Genomic DNA, 21,317 nt, shown 5'->3' with positions numbered 1-21,317 from the left:
TTGGTATCTTTGTTGAAGAAGCAGTAATGCACAACTGGGAGCTAGCTGAAAGCCCACAGCAACAGGCATATATGTGCAGCCACCAATTAGCAGCTTCTGACCCTACCTAGGTATACTTTTCAACAAAAGATGCAAAAAGAACAAAACAAATTACATAATAGAAATACATTGAAAAGTTCAAATTGAATACTCTGGGGTAGATTTATTAATGGTCGAATGGACGCGATTCGCTGTAGCAAATCATGTCGGCTTAAACCTCGCTAAATGCCGACAGTGTGCGCTGTTGGTATTTATCATTGCACAAGCATTTCTAGTGAAATGCTTGTGCAATGCCGCCCCTGCTCACCGCTTGCAGGGGGTGTCAATCATCCCAATCGTATGATTTAGGTGGCAGAGAAGTTAAGGAACAGCGGTCTTACGGTGACCCTGAAATGATGGGCGTAGAATGCAGCATCTGCTGCTTAATAAATCTATCTGAACCATGAAAGAAAAAAATTGGGTTTCATGTCCCTTTAATCTAAATGAAAACTATAATTCCCTTCCGTTGGCTTTAACTCGCTTCACAAACTAGGTTTCATAGGACATTATACAGATTTCCCCAATAATACCAACTTGTTCCTAATTAAGAAACAGTAGATTTTATATAACTATGTTCAACAGAAGCAAATAAAAGTGCCTATGTATAAGTACTAGATTCTCTCCTTTAGAGTTTGTGCTTTAGTAATATTCCTTTTAAGCATAAATGAAACACATTATCCTCTTATATATCAATTAGTTTACCTGTTATGGAGCAGTAAATAATATGAGGTGCTATTTTATTGATGTCTTCATAACCCAAGTTCATTTCAGCAAGTTTGCCAGGAATGTAATTTTCGATGAAAACGTCACATGATTTTGCAAGCTGAAAAAGAAAAACATAGGGGTAATAAAAAAAAAAAATACACACACATGACCTGAAATCAAAAGCTCAATAAAAACAGCCATTTGTTAGATTTACCAGATAGAACTACTGTACAGTTTAACTAAAAGTAATAAAAACATAATTTATGCTTACCTGATAAATTCCTTTCTTCTGTTGTGTGATCAGTCCACGGGTCATCATTACTTCTGGGATATTATCTGCTCCCCTACAGGAAGTGCAAGAGGATTCACCCAGCAGAGTTGCTATATAGCTCCTCCCCTCTACGTCACCTCCAGTCATTCGACCAAAGACCAACGAGAAAGGAGAAGCCAAGGGTGTAGTGGTGACTGAATTATAATTTAAAAAATATTTACCTGCCTTAAAAAACAGGGCGGGCCGTGGACTGATCACACAACAGAAGAAAGGAATTTATCAGGTAAGCATAAAATATGTTTTCTTCTGTTATGTGTGATCAGTCCACGGGTCATCATTACTTCTGGGATACCAATACCAAAGCAAAAGTACACGGATGACGGGAGGGATAGGCAGGCTCATTATACAGAAGGAACCACTGCCTGAAGAACCTTTCTCCCAAAAATAGCCTCCGAAGAAGCAAAAGTGTCAAATTTGTAAAATTTGGAAAAAGTATGAAGCGAAGACCAAGTTGCAGCCTTGCAAATCTGTTCAACAGAGGCCTCATTCTTAAAGGCCCAAGTGGAAGCCACAGCTCTAGTGGAATGAGCTGTAATTCTTTCAGGAGGCTGCTGTCCAGCAGTCTCATAGGCTAAACGTATTATGCTACGAAGCCAAAAAGAGAGAGAGGTAGCAGAAGCTTTTTGACCTCTCCTCTGTCCAGAATAAACGACAAACAGGGAAGAAGTTTGGCGAAAATCTTTAGTTGCCTGCAAGTAGAACTTGAGGGCACGAACTACATCCAGATTGTGTAGAAGACGTTCCTTCTTTGAAGAAGGATTTGGACACAAGGATGGAACAACAATCTCTTGATTGATATTCCTGTTAGAAACAACCTTAGGTAAGAACCCAGGTTTAGTACGCAGAACTACCTTGTCTGAGTGAAAGATCAGATAAGGAGAATCACAATGTAGGGCTGATAACTCAGAGACTCTTCGAGCCGAGGAAATAGCCATTAAAAATAGAACTTTCCAAGATAACAATTTTATATCAATGGAATGAAGGGGTTCAAACGGAACACCCTGTAAAACGTTAAGAACTAAGTTTAAACTCCATGGCGGAGCAACAGTTTTAAACACAGGCTTGATCCTAGCTAAAGCCTGACAAAAGGCCTGGATGTCTGAATTTTCTGACAGACGCCTGTGTAACAAGATGGACAGAGCTGAGATCTGTCCCTTTAATGAGCTAGCCGATAAACCCTTTTCTAAACCTTCTTGTAGAAAAGACAATATCCTAGGAATCCTAACCTTACTCCAGGAGTAATCTTTGGATTCACACCAGTATAGGTATTTACGCCATATTTTATGGTAAATCTTTCTGGTAACAGGCTTCCTAGCCTGTATCAGGGTATCAATAACCGACTCAGAAAAACCACGTTTTGATAAAATCAAGCGTTCAATTTCCAAGCAGTCAGCTTCAGAGAAGTTAGACTTTGATGTTTGAATGGACCCTGAATCAGAAGGTCCTGTCTTAGAGGTAGAGACCAAGGCGGACAGGATGACATGTCCACTAGATCTGCATACCAAGTCCTGCGCGGCCATGCAGGCGCTATTAGAATCACTGATGCTCTCTCCTGTTTGATTTTGGCAATCAATCGAGGAAGCAGCGGGAAGGGTGGAAACACATAAGCCATCCTGAAGTTCCAAGGTGCTGTCAAAGCATCTATCAGAACCGCTCCCGGATCCCTGGATCTGGATCCGTAGCGAGGAAGTTTGGCGTTCTGGCGAGACGCCATGAGATCTATCTCTGGTTTGCCCCAACGTCGAAGTATTTGGGCAAAGACCTCCGGATGAAGTTCCCACTCCCCCGGATGAAGAGTCTGGCGACTCAAGAAATCCGCCTCCCAGTTCTCCACTCCCGGGATGTGGATTGCTGACAGGTGGCAAGAGTGAGACTCTGCCCAGCGAATTATCTTTGATACTTCTATCATTGCTAGGGAGCTTCTTGTCCCTCCCTGATGGTTGATGTAAGCTACAGTCGTGATGTTGTCCGACTGAAACCTGATGAACCCCCGAGTCTTTAACTGGGGCCAAGCTAGAAGGGCATTGAGAACTGCTCTCAATTCCAGAATGTTTATTGGCAGGAGACTTTCCTCCTGACTCCATTGTCCCTGAGCCTTCAGAGAATTCCAGACAGCGCCCCAACCTAGAAGGCTGGCGTCTGTTGTTACGATTGTCCAGTCCGGCCTGCTGAACGGCATCCCCCTGGACAAATGTGGCCGAGAAAGCCACCATAGAAGAGAGTTTCTGGTCTCTTGATCCAGATTCAGAGTGGGGGACAAATCTGAGTAATCCCCATTCCACTGACTCAGCATGCAGAATTGCAGCGGTCTGAGATGTAGGCGTGCAAAGGGTACTATGTCCATTGCTGCTACCATTAAGCCGATCACCTCCATGCATTGAGCTACTGACGGGAGTTGAATGGAATGAAGGACACGGCATACATTTAGAAGCTTTGTTAATCTGTCTTCTGTCAGATAAATCTTCATTTCTACAGAATCTATAAGAGTCCCCAAGAATGGAACTCTTGTGAGAGGCAAGAGAGAACTCTTCTTTTCGTTCACTTTCCATCCATGCGACCTTAGAAATGCCAGAACTAACTCTGTATGAGACTTGGCAGTTTGAAAGCTTGAAGCTTGTATCAGAATGTCGTCTAGGTACGGAGCTACCGAAATTCCTCGCGGTCTCAGAACCGCTAGAAGGGCACCCAGAACCTTTGTGAAGATTCTTGGAGCCGTAGCCAATCCGAATGGAAGGGCTACAAACTGGTAATGCCTGTCTAAGAAGGCAAACCTTAGATACCGGTAATGATCTTTGTGAATCGGTATGTGAAGGTAAGCATCCTTTAAATCCACTGTGGTCATGTATTGACCCTTTTGGATCATGGGTAAGATTGTCCGAATAGTTTCCATTTTGAACGATGGAACTCTTAGGAATTTGTTTAGGATCTTTAAATCCAAGATTGGCCTGAAAGTTCCCTCTTTTTTGGGAACCACAAACAGGTTTGAGTAAAACCCTTGTCCTTGTTCCGACCGCGGAACCGGATGGATCACTCCCATTAATAATAGATCTTGTACACAGCGTAGAAACGCGTCTTTCTTTATTTGGTTTGTTGACAACCTTGACAGATGAAATCTCCCTCTTGGGGGAGATAATTTGAAGTCTAGAAGGTATCCCTGAGATATGATCTCTAGCGCCCAGGGATCCTGGACATCTCTTGCCCAAGCCTGGGCGAAGAGAGAGAGTCTGCCCCCCACTAGATCCGGTCCCGGATCGGGGGCCCTCGGTTCATGCTGTCTTAGGGGCAGCAGCAGGTTTTCTGGCCTGCTTGCCCTTATTCCAGGACTGGTTAGGTTTCCAGCCTTGTCTGTAACGAGCAACAGCTCCTTCCTGTTTTGGTGCAGTGGAAGTTGATGCTGCACCTGCTTTGAAATTCCGAAAGGGACGAAAATTAGACTGTCTAGCCTTAGCTTTGGCTTTGTCTTGAGGTAGAGCGTGGCCCTTACCTCCTGTAATGTCAGCGATAATTTCTTTCAAACCGGGCCCAAATAAAGTTTGCCCCTTGAAAGGTATATTAAGTAATTTGGACTTAGAAGTTACATCAGCCGACCAGGATTTTAGCCACAGCGCCCTACGTGCCTGAATGGCGAATCCTGAATTCTTAGCCGTAAGTTTGGTTAAATGTACTACGGCCTCCGAAATGAATGAATTAGCTAGTTTAAGGACTCTAAGCCTGTCCGTAATGTCGTCCAGCGTAGCGGAACTAAGGTTCTCTTCCAGAGACTCAATCCAAAATGCTGCCGCAGCCGTAATCGGCGCGATGCATGCAAGGGGTTGCAATATAAAACCTTGTTGAACAAACATTTTCTTAAGGTAACCCTCTAATTTTTTATCCATAGGATCTGAAAAAGCACAGCTATCCTCCACCGGGATAGTGGTGCGCTTAGCTAAAGTAGAAACTGCTCCCTCCACCTTAGGGACCGTTTGCCATAAGTCCCGTGTGGTGGCGTCTATTGGAAACATCTTTCTAAATATTGGAGGGGGTGAGAACGGCACACCGGGTCTATCCCACTCCTTAGTAACAATTTCAGTTAATCTCTTAGGTATAGGAAAAACGTCAGTACTCGCCGGTACCGCAAAGTATTTATCCAACCTACACATTTTCTCTGGTATTGCAACAGTGTTACAATCGTTAAGAGCCGCTAAGACCTCCCCTAGTAATACACAGAGGTTTTCCAATTTAAATTTAAAATTTGAAATATCTGAATCCAATCTGCTTGGATCAGAACCGTCACCTACAGAATGAAGCTCTCCGTCCTCATGCTCTGCAAGCTGTGACGCAGTATCAGACATGGCCCTAGAATTATCAGCGCACTCTGTTCTCACCCCAGAGTGATCACGCTTGCCTCTTAGTTCTGGTAACTTAGCCAAAACTTCAGTCATAACAGTAGCCATATCTTGTAATGTTATCTGTAATGGCTGCCCAGATGTACTAGGCGCCATAATATCACGCACCTCCCGGGCGGGAGACGCAGGTACTGACACGTGAGGCGAGTTAGACGGTATAACTCTCCCCTCGCTGTTTGGTGAAATTTGTTCAATTTGTACAGATTGGCTTTTATTTAAAGTAGCATCAATACAGTTAGTACATAAATTTCTATTGGGCTCCACCTTGGCATTGGAACAAATGACACAGGTATCTTCCTCTGAATCAGACATGTTTAACACACTAGCAATAAACATGCAACTTGGTTACAATCTTATTTAACAAAAAACGTACTGTGCCTCAAAGAAGCACTAAACGATTAAATGACAGTTGAAATAATGAACTGAAAAAACAGTTATAGCATCACTCTTTAAAAACAACACAACTTGTTAGCAAAGGTTTGTTCCCATTAGTAAAGTAACACTAATTAAATTTTAAACATAAAAATCACAGAGCAACGTTTTAAAACACAGTCACTACATAAGTCTCACAGCTCTGCTGAGAGAATCTACCTCCCTTCAAAGAAGTTTGAAGACCCCTGAGTTCTGTTAGAGATGAACCGGATCATGCAGAAAATACAAGAGTAACTGACTGGAAATTTTTGATGCGTAGCAAAGAGCGCCAAAAACGGCCCCTCCCCCTCACACACAGCAGTGAGAGAGAAACGAAACTGTCATAATCAAAACAAGCAAACTGCCAAGTGGAAAAATAATGCCCAAATATTTATTCACTCAGTACCTCAGAAATGCAAACGATTCTACATTCCAGCAAAAACGTTTAACATGAATTAAATACCTATTAAAAGGTTTAATGTACTTTTACAGAGTAATTCCGGTGAAATACCATCCCCAGAATACTGAAGTGTAGAGTATACATACATGTCATTATAACGGTATGGCAGGATTTTCTCATCAATTCCATTCAGAAAATAAAAACTGCTACATACCTCAATGCAGATTCAACTGCCCGCTGTCCCCTGATCTGAAGCTTTTACCTCCCTCAGATGGCCGAGAAACAGCAATATGATCTTAACTACTCCGGTTAAAATCATAAGAAAAACTCTGGTAGATTCTTCTTCAAACTCTGCCAGAGAAGTAATAACACGCTCCGGTGCTATTGTAAAATAACAAACTTTTGATTGAAGTTATAAAAACTAAGTATAATCACCATAGTCCTCTCACACCTCCTATCTAGTCTTTGGGTGCAAGAGAATGACTAGAGGTGACGTAGAGGGGAGGAGCTATATAGCAACTCTGCTGGGTGAATCCTCTTGCACTTCCTGTAGGGGAGCAGATAATATCCCAGAAGTAATGATGACCCGTGGACTGATCACACATAACAGAAGAAATATTGTTTTTACAGCACTGCAAAGCCCTGTTCTTTATTGAGTGCCAGGGATATGAAACCCATTCTTTTTTTTTTTTGCAATGTTAAACAAATTTCTAATTTACGTCTATTATCAAATTTTCTTCGTTCCCTTGGTATCTTTTGCTGAATAGCAGTGACACAAGCTCTGGAGCGTGCACGTGTCTGGACCACTATATGGAAACAGTTTTGCAAGAATGTTATCCATTTACAAAAGCACTAGATGGAAGCACTATTCCCTGCCATGTAGTGCTTCAGAGTTCAGACATCTACCTAGGTATCTCTTCTACACAGGTTATCATGGGAATAACACAAATGTAATAATAGAAGTAAATTGGAAAACATTTTTTTTTTTTTTTAATTGTATTCTTTGTCTGAATCACAAAAGAACATGTTTGGGTTCCATATCCTTTAAAGGGATGTTACACAGTTTCATTGTAGTATCAAAAAAAGCACTAAGCAGTGGCTTTACTTAATAGAAATCATTGCAATATGTATTATTCATCAGTTTAAAAGGATTTTACCTTTAAATCATTTTTTAACTTCATTTCATCCCAAGCCTAGATAACACTCAGCAATATGAAATGACGCGCAAGAAAACTGACAGTTATAAGGAACCCAACATGCACAATACCAAGGACATACGTGAACTAACCCAACGTGCGTAATACAGCCAAAGGTGCAGAAAAATTAAGCGGGACAAAAAAACTTGATGCGTGAAAAACAGCAAGGGGAATAATGTATAGATTCTGTCCCAGGGCCATACTGTATATATATATATATATATATATATATATATATATATATATATATATATATATATACTCAGTTGTATGCAAAAGTTTAGGCACCCCTAACAATTTCCATGATTTTCATTTATAAATAATTGGGTGTTTGGATCAGCAATTTCATTTTGATCTATCAAATAACTGAAGGACACAGTAATATTTCAGTAGTGAAATGAGGTTTATTGGATTAACAGAAAATATGCAATATGCATCAAAACGAAATTAGACAGGTGCATACATTTTGGGCACCCCAACAGAAATATTGCATCAATATTTAGTAGAGCCTCCTTTAGCAAAGAAATAACAGCCTCTAGACGCTTCCTATAGCCTGTAATGAGTGTCTGGATTCTGGATGAAGGTATTTTGGACCATTCCTTCTTGCAAAACATCTCCAGTTCAGTTAGGTTTGATTGTTGCCGAGCATGGACGCTTCAAATCACCCCACAGATTTTCAATGATATTCAGGTCTGGGGACTGGGATGGCCACTCCAGAACATTGTACTCACTCCTCTGCATAAATTCCAGAGTAGATTATGAGCAGTGTTGAAATATCCAGCCCCGGCGTAACTTCAACTTTGTGACTGATTCCTCAACATTATTCTCAAGTATCTGCTGATATTGAGTGGAATCCATGCAACCCTCAACTTTAAGAAGATTCCCAGGACTGGCACTGGCCACACAGCCCCACAGCATGATGGATATCCACCAAATTATACTGTGGGTAGCAAGTGTTTGTTTTGGAACTCTGTGTTCTTTCGCTGCCATGCATAATGCCCCTTGTTATGACCAAATAACTCAATCTTTGTTTCATCAGTCCATGGCACCTTCTTCCAAAATGAAGCTGGCTTGTCCAAATGTGCGTTTGCATACCTCAAGTGAGTTTGTGGTGTGTGTGCAGAAAAGGCTTCTTCACCATCACTCTCCCATACAGCTTCTCCTTGTGCAAAGTGTGCTGAATTGTTGAACGATGCACAGTGACACCATCTGCAGCAAGATGATGTTGTTAGTCTTTGGAGGTGGTCTGTGGGCTGTTTTTGACCGTTCTCACTATCCTTTGCCTCTCCAATATTTTACTTGGCCTGCCACTTCTGGCCTTAAAAAGAACTATGCCTATGGTCTTCTATTTCCTCACTATGTTCCTCACAGTGGACACTGACAGCTTAAGTCTCTGCAAAAGCTTTTTGTAGCCTTCCCCTAAACCATAATGTTGAACAATCTTTGTTTTCAGGTCATTTGAGAGTTGTTTTGAGGCCCCCATGTTGCCAATTTTTCAGAGGAGAGTCAAAGAGAACAACAACTTGCAATTGGCCACCTTAAATACCTTTTTTCATGATTGGATGCACCTGTCTATGAAGTTCAAGGCTTATTGGGCTCACCAAACCAATTGTGTGTTCCAATTAATCAGTGCTAGGTAGTTACAGGTATTCAAATCAACAAAAATGACAAGGGTGCCCAAATGTATGCACCTGTCTAATTTCGTTTTGATGCATATTGCACATTGCACATTTTCTGTTAATCCAATAAACCTCATTTTACTACTGAAATATTACTGTGTCCTTCAGTTATTTGATAGATCAAAATCAAATTGCTGATCCAAACACCCAATTATTTATAAATGAAAATCATGGAAATTGTCAGGGGTGCCTAAACTTTTGCATACAACTGTATGTATCTATATATATATATATATATATATATACAGTGGATATAAAAAGTCTACACACCCCTGTTAAAATGTCAGGTTTCTGTGATGTAAAAAAATGAGACAAAGATAAATCATTTCAGAACTTTTTGCACCTTTAATGTGACCTATAAACTGTTCAACTCAATTGAAAAACAAACTGAAATCTTTCACTTAAAGGGAAATAAAAATAAAAAACTAAAATAATATGGTTGCATAAGTGTGAACACCATTTTATAACTGGGGATGTAGCTGTGTACAGAATTAAGCAATCACATTCAAAATCATGTTAAATAGGAGTCAGTACACACCTGTCATCATTTAAAGTGCCTCTGATTAACCCCAAATAAAGTTCAGCTGTTCTAGTAGGTCTTTCCTGACATTTTGTTAGTCGCATCCTACAGCAAAAGCCATGGTTCGCAGAGAGCTTCTAAAGCATCAGAGGGATCTCATTGTTAAAAGGTATCAGTCAGGAGAAGGGTACAAAAGAATTTCCAAGGCATTAGATATACCATGGAACACAGTGAAGACAGTCATCATCAAGTGAAGAAAATATGGTGCAACAGTGACATTACCAAGAACTGGATGTCCCTCCAAAATGTATGAAAAGACGAGAAGAAAACCGGTCTGGGAGGCTGCCAAGAGGCCTACAGCAACATTAAAGGAGCTGCAGGAATATCTGGCTGTGTGGTACATGTGACATTAATCGCCCGTATTCTGCATATGTCTGGGCTATGGGGTAGAGTGGCAAGACGGAAGCCTTTTCTAACAAAAAAAAAACATCCAAGCCCGGCTAAATTTTGCAAAAACACATCTGAAGTCTCCCAAAAGCATTTTGTAAAAGGTGTTCTGGTCTGATGAAAACAAAGTTGAACTTTTTGGCCATAATTCCAAAAGATATGTTTGGCGCAAAAACAACACTGCATATCAACAAAAGAACACCATACCCACAGTGAAGCATGGTGGTGTCAGCATCATGCTTTGGGGCTGTTTATCTTCAGCTGGAACTGAGGCCTTAGTCAAGGTAGAGGGAATAATGAACAGTTCAAAATACCAGACAATATTGGCACAAAGCCTTCAGGCTTTTGCTAGAAAGCTGAACATGAAGAGGAACTTTATCTTTCAGCATGACAACGACCTAAAGCATACATCCAAATCAACAAAGGAATGGCTTCACCAGAAGAAGATTAAAGTTTTGGGATGGCCCAGCCAGAGCCCAGACCTGAATCCAATTCAAAATCCGTGGGGTGATCTGAAGAGGGGTGTGCACAGGAGATGCCCTCGCATTCTGACAGATTTAGAGTGTTTTTGCAAAGAAGAGTGGGCAAATCTTGCCAAGTCAAGATGTGCCATGCTGAAAAACTCATAACCAAAAAGACTAAGTGCTTTAATAAAATCAAAAGGTGGTTCAATAAAGTATTAGTTTAAGGGTGTTCACACTTATGCAACCATATTATTTTATTTTTTTATTTTTATTTCCCTTTACCTAAAAGATTTCAGTTTGTTTTTCAATTGAGTTTTACAGTTTATAGGTCACATTAAAGGTGAAAAAAGTTCTGAAATGATTTATCTTTGTCTCATTTTTTTACATCACAGAAACCTGACATTTTAACAGGGGTGTGTAGACTTTTTATATCCACTGTTAATATATATATATATATATATATATATATATATATATATATATATATATATATATATATATATATATATATATATATATATATAAACAATAAATGCCCATAATAAGGCTATAGAATGTCTAAATGTTAAAAAATTATATGTACCAATAGACACTCATCCCCCAGCAAACAACCAGTAGACAACTAAACCAGTACTGAACCATATCAGCAGAGGATAAGGAATATGAGTATATTGTAGATCCTTTGGGTTTGATTTATCAAGCCCTTCTCCTCCTTTGACTGCATGTTTGCACAAGAGAACCTGCAGTCAGGATGTATCAAGCTTCCCTAACCTGTTCTCCACCTCTTATGTGGAGAATTTCAATCTTCACAGTGTCGTCTGACCAGAGAGATTGACAGCTCCTGCCCCAGCGTTATTGCAGTGTGCATTTCCAGCTCTGAGAATTAGAAAATCCACAAAAAAAATAACAAAAGTATACAAATATAATAGGGAATATAATGGGTGTTCAGATGAGGGCTCCCAATAATACTGCAGCGTTTATATCTCCAGAAACAACAAGGGGAGACATATTTTGGGATGTAAAGCCCCTGTTTTCCCAACAGACGTTCCCCAGCCAGCCAGTTCTGCTCACTTGCATGATACATTGCATGAAACCCCCAGCCTACATGTTTTTATACATTTCAGCAGGTTTTTATACATTGCTTTTCAACATTGTATAACAAAGCTACAAATAATGTTGCAAAACACTACTGCCATAGAGTACTAAAGACACGTGGACACTCCTGAGATACCAAGAAAATGAAGCAAATTTTATAACAGAAGCAAATTGGAAAGTTGTTTAAAATTGCATGTTCTATCTGAATCATGAAAGTTTAATGTTGACATTACTGTCCCTTTAAAGGGGCAGCTCATCCCTCAAGTCTTAAAGCTACAGGTTCACACACACAGAGTCTTAAAAATCCACACCGCATGCACACAGTCTTAAAGGTACATACACAAACAAAACACACACAGCATTTAAAGGGACAGATCACTCCATATGCACACCAAACACAGATTTCAAAGGGGCAGGTCACAGTGTGCAGGAAAACATACACAAAACACACACACACAGGAACAGCACCAATAACTTTAGGTTGACGTGAACTTTTTTGCACAAAACAAATCAAATAATGCAATTTTTACTAATTAAACTTTTACTTCCTATGAGCTCATCTTATGTGTTGTGTGCATGCTATGAGCTGTCCCTTAAATACTTTAAAGCTGTGTATATTGTGATTGTGCTTTAAGACTGTGTGCTGTGCAAGTATCGTGGCCTATCTCAATCCCTTTAAGGCTGTGTGAGTCGTGTGTACATGGTATGAGCTGTTTCTATGTGTGTGCTGTTTATATTTCCTGCATACTGCAACCTGCATGTGGAGTGATCTGTCCCTTTAAAGGCTGTGTGTGTTGGGTTTTTGTATGCTTGTATCTTTAAGACTGTGTGCATGTAGTGTGGATTTTTAAGAGTGTGTGTGTGTGAGCGGGTCTGTAGTTTTAAGACTTGAGGGATGAGCTGTCCCTTAAATGTTGTGTGTGATGTGTTTGTTAATACGTGCTGTGTTTGGTCCGTGTGTTTTTGGGTGTGTTTTAAAGCTATGTGTATTGTGGTAGTGTGCCTTTTAAATTTGAGTGTACATGGTGTGAGCTGTTCCTTTGAGTATGCGTATACTGTGTGTGCCTGTACCATTAAAACAGTGTGCGTGTGGTGTGAGACGTCCCTTCAAAGCTGTGTATGCTAAGTCAGTACACTGTATGTGTTTGTGAATGCTATGATATGTCCCTGTAACACTACATTTGGGTGCTTATTTAAGGCTGTGTGCATTGTGTGTGTCTGTGCCTTTAAGACTGTGCAAGCGTGATGTGATCTGCGCCTTTAAAGGGACAGTGTTTGTGCACCTGTACCATTCAAACTGTGTGTCCCTGTCACTTTAAAGAAACAGTCAAGTCCAAAATAAACTCTCATGATTAAAATAGGGCATGTAATTTTAAACAACATTCCAATTAACTTTTATCACCAATTCTGCTTTGTTCTCATGGTATTCTTAGTTGAAAGCTAAACCTAAGTAGGCTCATATGTTAATTTCTTAAACCTTGAAGGCCGCATCTTATCTAAATGCATTTTTACAGTTTTTCACCACTAGAGGGCGTTAGTTCATGGGTGTCATATAGATAACATTGAGCTCACGCATGTGAAGTTACCTAGGAGTCAGCAGTTTGCAGAGGCATAGATACAAGTTAATTACAGAGGTAAAACGTGTATTATTATAACTGTGTTGGTTATGCAATACTGGGGAATGGGTAAAAAAGGGACAAAAATTCTGGTGTTGGCTGTCCCTTTAAGACAGAGCATCCATTTAAAGGGACACTGAACCCAAAAAAAATTCTTTTGCGATGCAGATAGAACATGCAATTTTAAGCAACTTTGGAATTTACTCCTATTATCAATTTTTCTTTGTTCTCCTGCTATCTTAATTTGAAAAAGAAGGCATCTAAGCTAAGGAGCCAGCCAATTTTTGGTTCAGTGAACTGGACAGCACTTGTTTACTGCTGGGTGAATTTATCCACCAATCAGCAAGAACAACCCAGGTTGTTCACCAAAAATGGCCCGGCATTAAAACTTACATTCTTGCTTTTTAAATAAAGATACTAAGAGAAAGAAGAAAATTTGATAATAGGAGTAATTTAGAAAGTTGCTTAAAAACATAATTTATGCTTACCTGATAAATTTATTTCTCTTGTAGTGTAGTCAGTCCACGGGTCATCCATTACTTATGGAATATATCTCTTCCTAACAGGAAGCTGCAAGAGGATCACCCAGCAGAGCTTCTACATAGCTCCTCCCCTCACATGTCATATTCAGTCATTCGACCAAAACCAGACGAGAAAGGAGAAACCATAGGGTGCAGTGGTGACTGGAGTTTAATTTAAAATTTAGGTCTGCCTTAAAGACAGGGCGGGCCGTGGACTGACTACACTACAAGAGAAATAAATTTATCAGGTAAGCATAAATTATGTTTTCTCTTGTTAAGTGTAGTCAGTCCACGGGTCATCCATTACTTATGGAATACCAATACCAAAGCTAAAGTACACGGATGAAGGGAGGGACAAGGCAGGAACATTAAACAGAAGGAACCACTGCCTGAAGTACCTTTCTCCCAAAAATAGCCTCCGAAGAAGCAAAAGTGTCAAATTTGTAAAATTTTGAAAAGGTGTGAAGCGAAGACCAAGTCGCAGCCTTGCAAATCTGTTCAACAGAGGCCTCATTTTTAAAGGCCCAGGTGGAAGCCACAGCTCTAGTAGAATGAGCTGTAATCCTTTCAGGAGCCTGCTGTCCAGCAGTCTCATAGGCTAAACGTATTATGCTACGAAGCCAAAAAGAGAGAGAGGTAGCCGAAGCCTTTTGACCTCTTCTCTGTCCAGAGTAAACGACAAACAGGGAAGAAGTTTGACGAAAATCTTTAGTTGCCTGCAAATAGAACTTCAGGGCACGGACTACGTCCAAATTATGCAAAAGTCGTTCCTTCTTTGAAGAAGGGTTAGGACACAGTGATGGAACAACAATCTCTTGATTGATATTCCTGTTAGTAACTACCTTAGGTAAGAACCCAGGTTTAGTACGCAGAACTACCTTGTCTGAATGAAAAATCAGATAAGGAGAATCACAATGTAAGGCAGATAACTCAGAGACTCTTCGAGCCGAGGAAATAGCCATCAAAAACAAAACTTTCCAGGATAACAGCATGATATCAATGGAATGAAGGGGTTCAAATGGAACGCCTTGAAGAACATTAAGAACTAAGTTTAAGCTCCACGGCGGAGCAACAGTCTTAAACACAGGCTTAATCCTAGTTAAAGCCTGACAAAAAGCCTGAACGTCTGGAACTTCAGCCAGACGTTTGTGTAGAAGAATAGACAGAGCAGAAATCTGTCCCTTTAACGAACTAGCAGATAAGCCCTTTTCTAAACCCTCTTGTAGAAAAGACAATATCCTAGGAATCCTAACCTTACTCCATGAGTAACTCTTGGATTCGCACCAATATAAATATTTACGCCATATCTTATGGTAAATTTTTCTGGTAACAGGCTTCCTAGCCTGTATTAAGGTATCAATAACCGACTCCGAGAAGCCACGCTTTGATAGAATCAAGCGTTCAATCTCCATGCAGTCAGCCTCAGAGAAATTAGATTTGGATGTTTGAAAGGACCCTGAATTAGAAGGTCCTGTCTCAGAGGCAGAGACCACGGTGGACAGGACGACATGTCCACTAGGTCTGCATACCAGGTCCTGCGTGGCCACGCAGGCGCTATCAAAATCACCGAAGCTCTCTCCTGTTTGATCTTGGCAATCAAACGAGGAAGCATCGGGAATGGTGGAAACACATAAGCCATGTTGAAGACCCAAGGGGCTGTCAGAGCATCTATCAGCACCGCTCCCGGGTCCCTGGACCTGGATCCGTAACAAGGAAGCTTGGCGTTCTGGCGAGACGCCATGAGATCCAGATCTGGTTTGCCCCAACGAAGAATCAGTTGAGCAAAGACCTCCGGATGAAGTTCCCACTCCCCCGGATGAAAAGTCTGGCGACTTAGAAAATCCGCCTCCCAGTTCTCTACGCCTGGGATGTAAATCGCTGACAGGTGGCAAGAGTGAAACTCTGCCCAGCGAATTATCTTTGAGACTTCCAACATCGCTAGGGAACTTCTGGTTCCCCCTTGATGGTTGATGTAAGCCACAGTCGTGATGTTGTCCGACTGAAATCTGATGAACCTCAGAGTTGCTAACTGAGGCCAAGCTAGGAGAGCATTGAATATTGCTCTTAATTCCAGAATATTTATTGGGAGGAGTTTCTCCTCCTGAGTCCATAATCCCTGAGCTTTCAGGGAGTTCCAGACTGTGCCCCAGCCAATCTGGCCTGCGAAAGGTCATCCCCTTGGACAGATGTGGCCGAGAGAGCCACCATAGAAGAGAATCTCTGGTCTCTTGATCCAGACTTAGTAGGGGGGACAAATCTGAGTAATCCCCGTTCCACTGACTTAGCATGCACAATTGCAGCGGTCTGAGATGCAGGCGCGCAAATGGTACTATGTCCATTGCCGCTACCATTAAGCCGATTACTTCCATGCACTGAGCTACTGACGGGCGTGGAATGGAATGAAGGACACGGCAAGCATTTTGAAGTTTTGATAACCTGGCCTCTGTCAGGTAAATTTTCATCTCTACAGAATCTATAAGAGTCCCTAGAAAGGGAACTCTTGTAAGTGGTAATAGAGAACTCTTTTCCACGTTCACCTTCCACCCATGCGACCTCAGAAATGCCAGAACTATCTCTGTATGAGACTTGGCAGTTTGAAAACTTGACGCTTGTATCAGAATGTCGTCTAGGTACGGAGTCACCGCTATGCCTCGCGGTCTTAGTACCGCCAGAAGTGAGCCCAGAACTTTTGTAAAGATTCTTGGAGCCGTAGCTAATCCGAAGGGAAGAGCTACAAACTGGTAATGCCTGTCTAGGAAAGCAAATCTTAGGTACCGATAATGATCCTTGTGAATCGGTATGTGAAGGTAGGCATCCTTTAAATCCACTGTGGTCATGTACTGACCCTCTTGGATCATGGGAAGGATGGTTCGAATAGTTTCCATTTTGAATGATGGAACTCTTAGAAATGTGTTTAGGATTTTTAAGTCCAAGATTGGTCTGAAGGTTCCCTCTTTCTTGGGAACCACAAATAGATTTGAATAGAATCCCTGCCCGTGTTCCGTCCGCGGAACTGGGTGGATCACCCCCATTAGTAAAAGGTCTTGTACACAGCGTAGAAACGCCTCTTTCTTTATTTGGTTTGCTGATAACCTTGAAAGATGAAATCTCCCTCGTGGAGGAGAAGTTTTGAAGTCCAGGAGATATCCCTGAGATATGATCTCCAACGCCCAGGGATCCTGGACATCTCTTGCCCAAGCCTGGGCGAAGAGAGAAAGTCTGCCCCCCACTAGATCCGTTTCCGGATAAGGGGCCCTCTCTTCATGCTGTCTTGGAGGCAGCAGCAGGTTTCTTGGCCTGCTTGCCCTTGTTCCAGGACTGGTTAACTTTCCAGCCCTGCCTGTAACGAGCAACAGCTCCTTCCTGTTTTGGAGCGGAGGAAGTTGATGCTGCTCCAGCCTTGAAGTTACGAAAGGCACGAAAATTAAACTGTTTGGCCTTTGATTTGGCCCTGTCCTGAGGTAGAGCATGGCCCTTACCTCCCGTAATGTCAGCGATAATTTCTTTCAAGCCGGGCCCGAATAAGGTCTGCCCTTTGAAAGGAATATTAAGCAATTTAGATTTAGAAGTCACGTCAGCTGACCAAGATTTAATCCATAGCGCTCTGCGCGCTTGGATGGCGAATCCCGAGTTCTTAGCCGTAAGTTTGGTTAAATGTACGACGGCATCAGAAACAAATGCGTTAGCTAGCTTAAGTGTTTTAAGCTTGTTCATAATTTCATCCAATGGAGCTGTGCGAATGGCCTCTTCCAGAGACTCAAACCAGAATGCCGCCGCAGCAGTGACAGGCGCAATGCATGCAAGGGGCTGTAAGATAAAACCTTGTTGAACAAACATTTTCTTAAGGTAACCCTCTAATTTCTTATCCATTGGATCTGAAAAGGCACAACTATCCTCCACCGGGATAGTGGTACGCTTAGCTAAAGTAGAAACTGCTCCCTCCACCTTAGGGACCGTCTGCCATAAGTCTTGTGTGGTGGCGTCTATAGGAAACATTTTCCTAAATATGGGAGGAGGGGAAAAGGGCACACCAGGTCTATCCCACTCCTTGCTATTAATCTCTGTAAGCCTTTTAGGTATAGGAAACACGTCAGTACACACCGGTACCGCATAGTATCTATCCAACCTACATAATTTTTCTGGAATTGCAACCGTGTTACAATCATTCAGAGCCGCTAATACCTCCCCTAGCAATATGCGGAGGTTCTCAAGCTTAAATTTAAAATGAGAAATCTCTGAATCCAGTCTCCCTGGATCAGATCCGTCACCCACAGAATGAAGCTCTCCGTCTTCACGTTCTGCAAACTGTGACGCAGTATCTGACATGGCTCTCACCTCATCCGCGCGCTCTGTCCTTAACCCAGAGCTATTGCGCTTGCCTCTTAATTCTGGCAATTTAGATAATACTTCTGTCATAACAGTAGCCATGTCTTGCAAAGTGATTTGTAAGGGCCTCCCTGATGTACTTGGCGCCACAAAATCACGCACCTCCTGAGCGGGAGGCGAAGGTACTGACACGTGAGGAGAGTTAGTCGGCATAACTTCCCCCTCATTGTCTGGTGATAATTTCTTTACATGTAAAGATTGACTTTTATTTAAAGTAGCATCAATGCAATTAGTACATAAATTTCTATTGGGCTCCACATTGGCCTTTAAACATAGTGAACAAAGACATTCATCTGTGTCAGACATGTTTAAACAGACTAGCAATGAGACTAGCAAGCTTGGAAATACTTTTCTAAATAAATTTACAAGCAATATAAAAAACGCTACTGTGCCTTTAAGAAGCACAAAAAGCTGTCACAGTTGAAATAACAATGAACCAAAATAGTTATAGCAACCAATTTTTCACAGTAAATGTATTAAGTTAGCAAAGGATTGCACCCACCAGCAAATGGATGATTAACCCCTTAATACCCAAAAACGGATTAACAATTTAATAATTAACGTTTTTCTCACAGTCAAAACACACTGTCACAGGTCTGCTGTGACTGATTACCTCCCTCAAAATGAATTTTGAAGACCCCTGAGCTCTCTAGAGACGATCTGGATCATGGAGGATGAAGTAGACAGATTGTGACTGAATTTTTACTGCGCAAAAAAGCGCTAAAATAGGCCCCTCCCACTCATATTACAACAGTGGGGAAGCTCAGAAAACTGTTTCTATGCAGAAAACAAAGATGGCCATGTGGTAAAAATCGTGCCCCAATAAGTTTTATCACCAAGTACCTCACAAAAAACGATTAACATGCCAGTAAACGTTTTAAACATACATTTGAAAAGTTATGAATTGTTATTAATAAGCCTGCTACCAGTCGCTTTTACTGCAGTTAAGGCTCATACATTATTTCAGTATTAACAGTATTTTCAGAGTCAATTCCATTCCTTAGAAAAATACATTCAGTGTACACACACTCATCAGCCTAATACCAGTCGCTATCACTGCATTTAAGGCTGAACTTACTTTACATTGGTATCAGCAGTATTTTCTCAGTCAATTCCATTCCTCAGAAAAATAATTACTGCACATACCTCATTTGCAGGGGGGCCCTGCATGCTATTCCTCTTCTCTGAAGTTACCTCACTCCTCAGATGAGAACAGCCAGTGGATCTTAGTAACGTCTGCTAAGATCATAGAAAACGCAGGCAGATTCTTCTTCTAATGCTGCCTGAGAATAAACAGCACACTCCGGTGCCATTTAAAATAACAAACTTTTGATTGTAGAAATAAACTAAGTTAAAAAACACCACAGACCTCTCACAGCGACCTATCTAGTTAGGCTGCAAGAGAATGACTGAATATGACATGTGAGGGGAGGAGCTATGTAGCAGCTCTGCTGGGTGATCCTCTTGCAGCTTCCTGTTAGGAAGAGATATATTCCATAAGTAATGGATGACCCGTGGACTGACTACACTTAACAAGAGAAATAGCATGCTCTACCTGAATCCCGAAAGAAAAAATTTGGGTTCAGTGTTCCTTTAACGACCGACGACATACAGGGTACATCCTACAAAAAATGGTTGTTAATGACCAGCGACATACCCTGTATGTCGTCAGGGGTTTCAAGCGGTGGAAGCGATCCTGATCGTTTCCATCCACTTACAAGGTATTGCTGTGATGCCTCAATATTGAGGCATCACTGCAATACCTTTTTTCACACACCGATGCAGAGAAAGTCGCTCTGTGGCCCTCTCTGCATCAGCCAGCGATGGTGCCGATCGTTGGTGGGTGGGAGCCATTGCAGGGAGGCGAGTGGGCGGCCCATTGCTGGCGAACTTCCGGCCAGCAGTGTGTGGATGTGCGTGGGAGCTGTTTGGGGGCTCAGGGTGGTTAGGGGGGATACTACACCGTAGAAAATATATAATTAAAAAAAAAAAAACTTATTATTTTTATGCTCCCTACATGCTACCTAATTAACCTCTTCACTGCTGTGCATAATACAAGTGTGGTGCGCAGGGGCATTTAGCGGCCTTCTAGTTACCAAAAAGCAATGCCAAAGCCATATACTATATGTCTGCTTTTTCTGAACAAAGGGGATCCCAGAGAAGCATTTACAACCATTTGTGCCATAATTGCACAAGTTGTTTGTAAATAATTTCCGTGAGAAACCGAAAGTTTGTGAAAAAGTTATTAAAAAAGTTAACGATTTTTTTTATTTGATCGCATTTGGCGGTGAAATGGTGGCATGAAATATAGCAAAATGGGCCTAGATCAATACTTTGGGTTGTCTACTAAATAAAATATAAACATGTAAAGGGTTATTCAGGGATTCCTGACAGATATCAGTGTTCCAATGTAACTATTGCTAATTTTGAAGAAAAAAAAATGGTTTGGAAAGTGCAAAGTGCTACTTGTACTTATTGCCCTATAACTTGCAAAAAAAGCAAAGAACATATAAACATTGGGTATTTCTAAACTCAAGACAACATTTAGAAACTATTTGGCATGGGTGTTTTTTGGTGGTTGTAGATGTGTAACAGATTTTGGGGGTCAAAGTTAGAAAAACTATGTTTTTATTTCAATTTTTTCATCATATTTTATATATATTTTTCATAGCAAATTATAAGATACTAGTTCACACGGCCATTTTTTGCAGTACAGCGGTCCCACCCCTTGTTCTCTCTCCCCCCCTCTCTTTAGCTTTCTCTCTCCCCCTCTTTTTTGCTCTCTCTTGCTCCACCTCCCTTTTGCTCTCTCTCCCCCCTCTCTTTTACTCTCTTTCTCCCCCCGCTCTTTTGCTCTTTCCCCTCTCTTTTGCTTTCTCTCTCCCCCCTCTCTTCTGTGCTCTCTCTCTCCTCTCTTTTGCACTCTCTCCCCCCTCTCTTTTGCACTCTCTCTCCCCCGTCTCTTTTGGTCTCTCTCTCCCCCATCTCTTTTGGGCTCTCTCTCCCCACCTCTCTTTTGTGCTCTATTTCTCCTCCTCTCTTTTGCACTCTCTCCCTCCTTTATTTTGCGCTCTCTCTCCCCC

General features: G+C 41.4%; 1 protein-coding gene across 1 annotated transcript in view; it reads right to left on the bottom strand.

The window, feature by feature from the left end:
• SUGCT (succinyl-CoA:glutarate-CoA transferase) overlaps positions 1–21,317 on the bottom strand; it is a 1,111,985-nt gene that overhangs the window by 921,475 nt on the left and 169,193 nt on the right. The window contains exon 6 of the mRNA XM_053715817.1: positions 781–901. Coding sequence (XP_053571792.1) covers positions 781–901 — 121 coding nt within the window. The remainder of the gene's footprint in view (positions 1–780; positions 902–21,317) is intronic.

Source organism: Bombina bombina, chromosome 5, assembly GCF_027579735.1.
Source record: "Bombina bombina isolate aBomBom1 chromosome 5, aBomBom1.pri, whole genome shotgun sequence".
Classification (NCBI taxonomy): Eukaryota; Metazoa; Chordata; class Amphibia; order Anura; family Bombinatoridae; genus Bombina; species Bombina bombina.
This window is presented reverse-complemented; position numbering and strand designations above follow the sequence as displayed.